Below are 11711 nucleotides of genomic sequence, written 5' to 3' on the forward strand. Positions count from 1 at the left end.
TTTCCTCTGAATAAGGAATAGCAGAAAGTACAAGTTTAATAATTCACAGGCTGGATACTTGGATGAAAATTGATGCCTTTGCCCTATGTTGCCAATCATAGAGTTTCCAGTCGCCAAATGTAGAGGTTTTTATATTAGATTTGGATTTCTTTCACTGCATTATAGTATTCTGTGTAAATTCAGTATTCTGAAGTAAATTTTATTTTTTTAAAGTAGCCTTAATTGGGATGTATTTCACATACCATACAATTAAGTCATCTCAAGTTAACTTTTGTATGGTGTGAAGTAAGGTTCCAACTTCATTCTTTTGCATATGGTTATCCAGTGGTCCAAGAAACATTTGCTGAAAAGACTATTCTTTATCCCTTGAATGGTCTTGTTGTCCTTGTTGAAAATAAGTTGACCTTGATATGTGGGCTTATTTCTAAATTCTCAATTCTTTTTCATTGATTTAATGTCTATACTTGTGCCAGTATCACACTATATTGATTACCATTGCTTTGCATTAAGTTTTGAAATTGAGAAGTGTGAGTCTAAATACTTTGTTCTTCTTTTTCAAGATTGTTTTGATGGTCTGGGTTCCTTGCAATTCCATATGAATTTTAGCATCAGCTTGTCACTTCTTACTATAAAGAAGTCAGCTAGGCTTCTCATAGGGATTGCATTAAATCTACACATCATTTGGGGAGTATTGCCATGTTAACAGTATTAAATCTTCTGATTAATGAACATGAAGTATTTGCCTTTTATTTAAACTGTCTTTAATTCCTTAAACAGTGTTTTACACTTTTCAAGTTATAAATTTATACTTAAAAATTATTCTTTGGTATTTTATTCTTTTTAAACTATCATGAATGGGATTCTTTAATTTCATTTTCAGATTATTCACTCCGAGTATATAGAAATAAAGTTGATTTTTATATATTGATCTTGTATCCTGCAGTGTTGCTGAACTTGTTTATCAGTTCTAGTAGTTTCGTTAGTGGATTCCCTAGGATTTTCAGTGATCAACTTCTTAGGAGATAAGGAATGGATCACATTATAAGAGTCTTTACATCTCAGTTCTTCTTATTTAGCAACAGTCCAGGAATTACTGCATCAGTTGCTTCAGGGCTCTTCTCCTCACTCCCATGCTAGCCCCAGCCCCTTTTCTTACTTTTCTTTTCCATTCACAGTATCAGTGATAACTGTGGGTCCTTAAGACTTGAAACCTGGTGATTGATGGGATGGGGAATTATGAATGTTTTTCCTTTGCTGTCTTGCAGTGATTTTTGCTAAATGATTATCTGTAAATGTAGTGTCAACATTTATATTTGGTCAGGTTATTGGAGTCGCAAATAGTTATTTGATTCTAAAATCCTTGGGAATAATAAAGTGCTATGTAAAGCTTTTCTGGTGATAAAAGTGATTTAATATGAAAACCTAATCTATCTCTTCAGTAGTTTTTAGTTATTATTATTTTAAAGTTCAGGTTTACTTTAAGGTAAGCTGAGACAGTAATCTTTCCCACACTGCTCCACCCACTCAGTCCAATTGAACACAGAAAACAGCATATAGGAAATGGAATTCTTAAGCTTTTTAGGCTGTCCTATTAAGTTACCTTAATTTAGTCTCATGGAATCTGTTGAGGATAAAATAAACTAGTAGTTATTCAAGCCTTAAAAAGTTTGACTCTACTGCCATCTAGTGGCAGTTATTTCATACATGTGGTCTTTATTTTATTTTTTTCAACTTTTTTTTTATTTATTTTTGGGACAGAGAGAGACAGAGCATGAACGGGGGAGGGGCAGAGAGAGAGGGAGACACAGAATCGGAAACAGGCTCCAGGCTCCGAGCCATCAGCCCAGAGCCTGACGCGGGGCTCGAACTCACAGACCGCGAGATCGTGACCTGGCTGAAGTCGGACGCTTAACCGACTGCGCCACCCAGGCGCCCCATACATGTGGTCTTTAAACTTTCACAAAAAATGCTTGCAAAGTAGGTGTGGAACAAAAGGAAAAGGTGGGTGGGTCTTTGTAGATAATTTTTTTGTATCTCCCTCCAAACTGTTGTTTCCCTAGGGGATGCTTAGCATGTATTGTCTGCTACTGAGCAAATCTGAATTCTGCTAGAATATGCCAATATGTTTATTTATTTAGACAGATCTTGGGGAATTTGATGTTTTATAGGAATACTTTCTATAGGTATTCTTATCTTCTTTATAAGTTTAATTAAATTCTGTATACTTAGGATAATATTAGAATAGCATCTTCCTTGTATGGCGTGTAGCTAATAAGATAGTTTAATTGGAGACCAATTGTAGACATTAAAACATGAAATAATACTCCTTCAAACTACTTCATAAACTATTATTCATATATTTAAAATTTAAAAGACTAATTTTCTATATACTTCAAAAGTATATACTTCAAAAGAAGTATACTTCTTATTTGTCTCTGAAAACTTACAAATCTGTATATCCAAATCTCAAAAAATTAAAGATATTCTTAACCCTATTTTAAGATACAGTTCTTTTTAATTAGGCCACAATATGTGCACACTATATATTGGATATTTCAGCATATCTACATCATTTTAGCAAAGGATAATCTATTGAGTATTTAGTTTTGATAGTAATTATCTGTTGATATATAATTGACAGTGTAAAATAATTCTAAAATTGGAAAACAATACATTTTGACATCAGGAATTGTTAAACAAGAGAAAGGAAGTCTTTAAAATATAACAACTTAAAACCAATTTGAAAGTACTTGCTTTCTGACATGAGCATAACTTAGTAAGAAGTTGACTTGCTATAGGAAGAAAAGCATTAAGTCCTTGTTTTCAGATAGAACCAGTAGTTATTTCTTGGAAATTATAACACATATACCACTTGGTGCTTACGCCAAATCCCCAGACATAGGAAATGGTGGGGTGTTTATTCACATATCAAAATTTCAAACTGTATTTCTTCTTTAGTTCAAAATAATAGCTTACCGACATAATATGCTGTTTGAATTAAAAAAAAAAAAAAAACATGGGGCGCCTGGGTGACTCAGTTGGTTAAGTGTCTGACTTCAGTTCAGGGCATAATATCACAGTTCATGGGTTCGAGCCCCTCATCGGGCTCTGTGCTGACAGCTCAGAGCCAGGAGCCTGCTTCAGATTCTGTGTCTCCCTCTCTCTCTGCCCCTCCCCACTCACACTCTGTCTCTCTCTCAAAATTAAATAAACATTAAAAAATTTTTAAAAAGCATTATTTCTCAAAAGTATTTTCTAACTTTATTGTAGGAAGAGATCAAATTGGTGGAGAAGTTTGTAATAAAAATCCCAGTGAATTAAATGAAGAAAGTTAATAATGTTTCAGTTGTAATTACTCTTGGTAAACAACCATGTCCTGTAATGGAGAACTACTCTTGCTTTATGAATTAGACCCTAATAAATAAGTACATATGAGTTTGGGATTGGAAGGTTAGGATAATAAACATTGTGGTTTCCTAAAGAGGATTTTACTCTAATTCTTTAATGAAAGATCTGTATCCAGTTCCAGGTTGTTGCTCAACTCTTCCCTCTGATTTCAGTTCTTCTTACTACTTGCTGAAATGTTGTCTATTTAATACCCACATCAGTACTGCCACCTTGAGAAATTTTTCTTAATTTTATCTGGCCAAATTCTTATTCCTTCCCTTGGGTACTCCTTATCTCCAATTTGCTGGTTTGTCTTCCTCACATCTGCACATGTTTATCTCTCTGTTTGGGTTAGAAGCTCTTCTAAGGTAGGAACTATGTCACTTTGGCTTTTATCCTAATGGTCTGTCCTGGATATTTCTTCAATGCATTTGAATAGTAGAATAGTTAATAGAACAACTGTCCCAGTCACTGTTTACCAAAAATGAAGTAAAAATTAGCTTTTGTGGTTTGTTTCAAATTCATAACTCTAGTTTCTGCTTGCCAAACAAAGGGAGTTGAAAATTTATTAGGTTGAGGAATTAGAATGAAATATAATTTCCCAATTTATTATGTTTGATGGTCATCTTTTTTTAAAACATATTTTCATAGTTTCTTTCATTTCTCTGTGTTTGCAGCTTTTGTCATTCTTGCAGGGTTTATTTACTTTTTACCACGAGGGATACGAACTCGCCCAAGAATTTGCACCATATAAGCAACAGCTTCAGTTCAACTTGCAGAACGTAAGACTATACCTATTTTTACTGCCTCTACTTAGTGAATCAGATGATGACAAGGAAACTAATTATAATCCAGCCAAACCTTGGAGTAGGTCAAAAATTTACCTAATTTAGAAAAGCCATTTAATAAATTTATTAAAATATTTTTTTCTAGCTCCTGGTTAAAAGTATACCAGGAAAGAGCTAATCATATGTTAGAAAAAGTTATGCTGGCAAGTTTCATAGAAATAAATATTACTGAGATATACATAATAGATACTTGGAAGGTTGGAAACTTTTGCCTTTATTCAGTGTTCTCATTGATTTACTGAGTGACCTCTGGCAAGTCTTACTTTCTGAAAGGGTAACATTTCTATATTTGTGAATTTAAGAGGTTGTACTTAAGCACTGAAGGAATGTCCTTTTTCTCTCTCAAATTGTATATAACAAATATGATATTTTTATTTGAATTTGAATATGGTTTTTAAGGACTCATAATAATTGCTTTAAAGCTTAATTGAGAATTATTTACAAACATCATATTTTTGTTAGAGTTTATTTTGTAAGTTGTCTAATCCTTTTAATGTCCAGTTTCATAGTTATATAAATTCAGATTTGCAGATGATTAACATCACTTACATTAAAAAAAAAATACAAAAACGTATCCAATCCATTATTGGATTATTGAACCTGCCAAGAAAGTTCTAATTGTTGAGAATTTTGTATGTATGAACTTATTTCTGAAACCCTGATAATCTAGTACTCTATAGCCAAAATAGTTTGGAAAGTTTTCACTTCTTTTTCTGTAAAAAGCTTGTCTTTCACTGCTTATCTTATTCTTGCCATTGTGGAGATGTTCAATAAATGGAACTATGGAGTTGGAATGTCCCATGAGAAATAGGTAATTGGATTTATTTAATTTATATTTTGGGTTTTAGCTTTTTTTTTAATCTAGATTTTCTAGCAGAATCAGTTTCACATGCAAGCCATTTCATTGTTTTTCAATATGGAACGCATTTGGACTTCTTCGTAAATACTAAAAGGGAAAATGATAAAGGCCAAAATATTTTTATTAAGATTCCTGCGATTCAAGAACAAGAGAGGAATGTAAAGAATTGGAAATTTTTCTGATCCTTATGTTTAAAAGAATTTGAAAAAAAAAGTTTAAAAAGTAGCAAAAGTGACAAGAAATTTTCCTAACTTACTTTGGGATTCAATTATTTTATCATGGGCCATAACAAATTTTAGAGTTGGGTGGTGATAATTTTTATATTTCCAAACATATTGCTTGCTTCCAAACATATTATTGAAATAATGTGGCCTGAATACAAAAGAGAGAGAAAAGCTTTAAGCTTTCTATGTCTTAAGTAAACTTGCTGTAATGTGAGTAAACTATTTTTTGTAATAGAAGATGTTAGAACTAGGAAACCCATTCGTTTTTTTGTTGTTGTTTTTTGTTTTTAATTTATTTAATTTATCTTTTTAATTTACATCCAAGACCCAGCAATTGCACTACTAGGTATTTATCCAAGGGATACAGGTATGCTGTTTCGAAGGGACACATGCACCCCAATGTTTATAGCAGCACTATCAACATTTGCCAAGTATGGAAAGAGCCCAAATGTCCATCGATGGATGAATAGATAAAGTTGTGATATGTGTGTGTGTGTGTGTGTGTGTGTGTGTGTATACATACACACGATGGAAACCCATTCGTTTTTATGAGTTAATTTATATACTGACCTCATGATTACTATTTCAAGATAAGTCTGCTTTTTTACCTTAGGTATTAATGAATATAAAACTCTATTTCATAAATATTACATTTTTAAATGTTATGATTTGAACCCTAAGGAATATTGTTAGAGTAGGAAATAGGAATAAAGTATATACATGCACCCCACACACACACAGATTAAAAAAAACGAAAAACATGCAGAAGCTTATTCAGGAAAGTTTCACTAACGCAATTCAAAATCAGACCATAGGACTCAGCATGTATGATCAACGATGTGGTGAATAGTGCTGAGAGAATCAGAGTTATCCTTTGCACCATTCGTAGTTTTGAAACTTCACACTGGAAGTTCCTCAAAACTGGTAGGAAACAATGAATGAAATTATTGTTTCTATTTACTTAAAGACAAGGAATAATTTTGAAAGTACTCGACAAGAGGTAGAGCGGTTGATGCAAAGAATGAAATCTGCCAACCAAGATTACAGACCACCCAGCCAGTGGACAATGGAAGGCTATCTTTATGTCCAGGAGAAACGTGAGTCACAAAGATGTAACTTAATGTCTCTTATAATTAACATTCTGTTTCTGTGAGATTTGACTTGGTTAGTGTTTTTTCCTTCAAATAGGGAGACTACAGTTCCTTACAGCTTTATCATATTTAGTCTGCTCTCCCACTACCACCATCAAAGTGAGGAAGTTTTTCCACATTTCGCCATCAGGATCTCCAAGTTGGCATATTATTGAACTTGGAACTTACAACCTTCACTGATGGTACGGTAACATGAGTTCAGTTTTAGAATTTCATTGTGATAGCTAATCTCAATTTAAAGTTTGATGAAAAATTGAAATTCAAAGCCTTTATCAGTATGAATCACCCTGGTGACTATAATACTTTTCTTTTCCCACAGCATTATTTCATTTAATTGTGCTCCATCAGTGTTTAGGAGTAAAATTGGCAATCATGTAATGTCAAATTGGCACTCTTTACTTCCTGAGGTTAGGAAATAAGCATCAGACACAACAGGACATTATTATAATTGCCTCACACTAAGAAAGTTTTTCTCACAAAAATTAATAAAAACCCATCCAAACTTGTATAACTAGGACTCTTTCTGCATGGTGCTTGCATTGAATGGAACAAGTTGGACCAAATTAACTGTTTCAAACCAGATATACCCTAATGCACCAATCTCCTACTGTTTGTGGTAAAGGAACAGTTGTCTTTATTTCCAATCCATTATGGATCTGTCCGTAAAACACAAAGTCATGTGCTTGAATTTTGCAGTAATGCCAAATCACTGTACAAGTTTTGAAATGCTTATTTTTATTTTCTGTACTATTCTCATATATTGAGACTCAAAAACTACATAGAGTAGCACTACTCTGAAGTCTCCATATCAGTAGATGATAGATTAATGAAGTTGTTTTGGTTAGTTAGTAAGATGTTACAGTTAAAAGGTTTGAGATGAGAAAGCTGGAGATTCTGGGTTGGCTGTGAAAGTTTTTGACATAATGCAATATGATTACTAAAATGCCAGCACACTTTATGTTTGACATTCTCACTCAGGTGATGCTCATTTGTTGGATAGCAGTGTACAAGCAAATAATGATTAGTTCTAACAAACTCAGCAAATATCTGTTACTATACGGGTTAGATGATAGAGGGCTGCTGGCTCAGGAGATCTGGATTTGAGGATTTTCTCTTTCATCACGATTGACTTTGACCAGTGTGCTGTCTTTGAATGTCAAAATAAATCTAATGACCTGCCTAGCTATTCTGTAATTAGACCATAATACATTGTTTTCACCATAATTTCATGAAAAAAACCTAATTCATTTGTCACATACAAGGTATATGGATTTAACTCAGGACACTAAAGAAATTTTTGAATACTTGTTTTGAATAACTTCTTCAGATTTGAAAACCTCAGTGTGAGGGTACATTGAGCTTACATTTTGCATCAATAAAATATTTTGCTGAGCAGAAAAATGTATTGATAGAGAGGCTTGTTCAAATGTGTGTAGTAGAGGAGGTGCCATCCTCTTGCTTAAAGATTTTTTTTTTTATTCATTACAATTCAATAATGTTTTATGGCTTGACTTTTTTCTTTTTTGTTTTTATTCCCCAGTATTACACAGTTGCTAAAATCCTTATGGGTACACAATATTTTGTTCTAAGAAAAGAAAGATGGATTACCTAGCTAAATTCTTTTGTACATTAATTTTCAAATACATCATGTTTATTTGCTACTTGCTAGTCCATCTCTTGGGCAAGGGTGTAGTTTACTTGTTCTCCATTTGTTGGACATTTGAGTCTGACTATAAGCATAGACCCTTTAATAACTTTGAGACTGCATCGGTGGACAAAATTCAGTATTTTGTGTACCCATCTGATGTTGGTATCTTGTGTTTTAAGATACATGACTTCCCCTCTGGGTCAGTCGTAGATGATTATAAAGCCCTTTTTGATATTGATGTTTCCCCTGAAATATGCTATCTCTTTAAATGATATCACCCACCTTCTTAGGCTGGAAACTGGAAATAAATACTTAACTCCTTAACTCCATTGTCTCCCTGTAACTTGGGGCCCACTCTTTCCATTTTATCTCCTTGGTAACCTTTGAACCCACACCTCATCTCCACAGTCTTACAGTGGCCTCATAATTGTTCTCTTTCTGCCGCTAGGTTTGCCTGTCTATAATCCATCCTCTGTGGCACTTCCAGCACACCCCTCTACAATGCTAGCTTGTTGTGCTCATCCTGTGATGGCCCCTTAGTGGTGTGTGGCCTTTGAGACTTGCACATTTGGACTCTCTCACTTTCTTTCTTTAGCATCCTCTCCTTTCATGTTGCCTTCCTGCTCCTAAGAAGATTTCCTCTCAGTGTTCTCCATATCCATCTGCATTGTTTTTACAGCTTTAGTGAGGTACAGTTGGCATACAATGAATTGCAGATATTTAAAATGTATAATTTGATAAGTTTTGCCATATATATAATATATATATATATATTATATATATGTATATGCACCTGTGAAACTATGACCACTGACAACAATGAACATATTCATCAACTTCAAAAGTGCTCTCATGCCCCAATATAGTCCCTCCCTTCTTTCTTTTCGTATTCACCATCTCCTCACTTCCCATTGCCTGGGGATTTTAAAAGAAAAATGAATGGATTTATATCCCTTTGGAATTATTTTTGTTTAATTTATTTTATTTTAAGAGAGAGTGCACATGCATGCTCACGAGTGGGGGAGGGGCAGAGAGAGAGGGAGACAATCCCAAACAGGCTACGAACTGTCAGCCCAGAGCCGGACGCCTGGCTCTAATTCACGAACTATGAGATTATAACCCGAGCCAAAGTCAAGAGTCAGACAGTTAACCTACTGACCACCCAGGCACCCATGGAATTATTTTTTTACAGGGAACAAATATCCATAGCCCCTTTCCACTTTGTATATTTGAAAACATTTATAAGAAAATCAAACCAGTTCACATATTGATTGTACTGTTGCTGTATACTGAATGAATAAGTTCTGTGGGGAATAGAAGATGAGATAAAAAATTTGGCTTCAGGGTCTTTATTCTGTAGTGGAAGGCATAAGACACACTCATGCAATTAGAAACCAGTGATCATAAATATGAAAGCTGTAAATTGAGTGATAAATGGAGATGGATGTGATGGGGTAGTAGTAGGAGATCATTGCAGTTTGAACACAGAACCTCACTTTATCTAGATCTGTGGTTTTTATGTTACCCACTTCTGGCATACATTAAATTGCATTCTAATGGACTTCATTTTAAACAGGAAGAACATGGGTTCCAAAGTCAGAACTATGTTGAAATTCCATGCTTGCCACCTGTTAACTAGATGATACTTGAACAAACAATTTTCTGAGCTCAGTATTCTAATTTATAAAAGAAAAATACTCATACCCATCCAATAATGATGTTGCAAGAATAGAGATAATATATATAAAATGTCTCTATTATCAGTATTGGTGGATAATATTTACCATGAACATTTACTATTTTGTGCAATTTAGATTTATCTCATTAGATTCTTAAAACAACTATTGAGAAGTATTATTCTTCTAAAAAGAATTCAATCACATGCCCTATTGATGGAGAAAGTAGCGCCATCTCCAGCTCATAAGCTATATTTTTTATATGTAAAATCCTCTTTATAATGTCTGACTTAACCTGCCTCTTCAGTGCAGTCGGTAGTGTGCATCCGTCTTATATAATGTCTGACTTTAGAAGTTTCTAGATAAAATGTTGGCGCTTGGTAGGTATTTAGTGAATGTTATTTCCTCTCATTCCACAAACATCATCTGAGCAACCTCAGATGATTAGTGGGTAAGATAATTAAGCTTGTTTTATTTTGCAACAGTAGAGATAAAATAAATTTTTATTTTCCCACACTTTTTTTAAAGGACTTCAGAATGTCTTGTCTAAGAACATCTGCTCTGCTCTGGTTTAGTGCCAAGCAACTTTAAAGGAAGTAGCATGTGTGTACAACAAACTTGAAGATTAAATACACAAGGTTCTATACTTCAGATGGAGGCAGGAGAAAACAATTTAGGTATAAAATGTCATCAGAGCATTACAGTAGTTTTATTTAAAAATTATTGCTAATATTGCTTCATAAATTGCTTCTTAAGTAATAAAGTCACTATAAGTATTTTCATCCAGCCACTTTCCACTAATCAGCTCTAAGCCTTTAAGTATTTTATACTGCATGTAACAGAATTATCAACAAGTATGCTTAAGTATTATAGCGTGAAATGGCCCTAAAACAGAATTGAAGTTTATTACAATAATCCTTTATGATTAAAAAGTATATAGCTATACCCTATAATTTTAACTCTGGAGTTGTTTAAGTATTTTAAAGCTAAATATGACACCAAGGGCACTGTTATTATAGAAAAAAAATTCAAATGGCTCATGAAACACTTTCATCAAGTGGTACATTGTTACATTACAATTTCTCACTTTTAAATATATGGTTATGAAACTAAGCCAGCAATAATATTGTACATAATTGTTGCTAGAAAGATCCAGGTGTTAAGCAGGATGGGAGCCTAGATGGATAAGTTGTAGAGGAAACGGACTCCATTTTCAACCCAATTAGCCCACTCTGGCTTTTGAATACAGGATAATTGGCTTCTCTGTGGGAAAACTGAAGGTCTTCTACCTTAGTCATGGAAAAATTAAATCACCGTGCATCCCTATTCCTGGTGAAGCAGCAGCATCTAATTCCTTAAGGAGAATATAGGAGAATAATGTGGTATGCTATGGGAAAGAGTTGCACAGTATTTATAGGGGTAAAAATGAGCACTATACATATATAGCTTTCTTTTAAATGAAAATTAAAAGTTATTTTTACTTTAAGGAGTTGAGTTCACTTTTTTCAGATTAGTGGTAAGAGGAAATAACTCCAAGTTCAGTGAAGTCTCAGAAAGATGAATGATTAATTCCTTCATTCATTTGTCAAGTATTTATTGAGAGACAGCTAATGTCTGGGCCTGTTCTAAGGATTAAGAATATACTAGTAAGGGGCGCCTGGGTGGCTCAGTTGGTTGAGCATCTGATTCTTTATTTTGGGGTTGTGGGATCCAGCCCCGCATCAGTCTTGGTGCTGAGTGTGGAGTCTGCTTGGGATTTTCTCTCCCTCTCTCTCTCTTTCTTTCTGATTCTTTATTTCAGGGTTGTGGGATCCAGCCCCACATCAGGCTTGGTGCTGAGTGTGGAGTCTGCTTGGGATTCTCTCTCTCTCTCTCTCTCTCTCTCTCTCTCTCTTTCTCTCCTTGCCCCTCTCCCCCA

At 34.2% G+C, this 11711-nt stretch overlaps 1 protein-coding gene across 3 annotated transcripts in view; it reads left to right on the plus strand.

Moving 5' to 3' along the window:
* Window positions 1-11711, plus strand: part of ARHGAP42 (Rho GTPase activating protein 42) — a 313165-nt gene that overhangs the window by 231190 nt on the left and 70264 nt on the right. For all 3 annotated transcript variants that reach the window (XM_049620615.1, XM_049620604.1, XM_049620596.1), the window contains 2 exons: window positions 4065-4169; window positions 6286-6415. In XM_049620615.1, the coding sequence (XP_049476572.1) occupies window positions 4065-4169; window positions 6286-6415 (235 nt within the window). The remainder of the gene's footprint in view (window positions 1-4064; window positions 4170-6285; window positions 6416-11711) is intronic.

Source organism: Panthera uncia, chromosome D1 (assembly GCF_023721935.1).
Source record: "Panthera uncia isolate 11264 chromosome D1, Puncia_PCG_1.0, whole genome shotgun sequence".
NCBI classification, from domain to species: domain Eukaryota; kingdom Metazoa; phylum Chordata; class Mammalia; order Carnivora; family Felidae; genus Panthera; species Panthera uncia.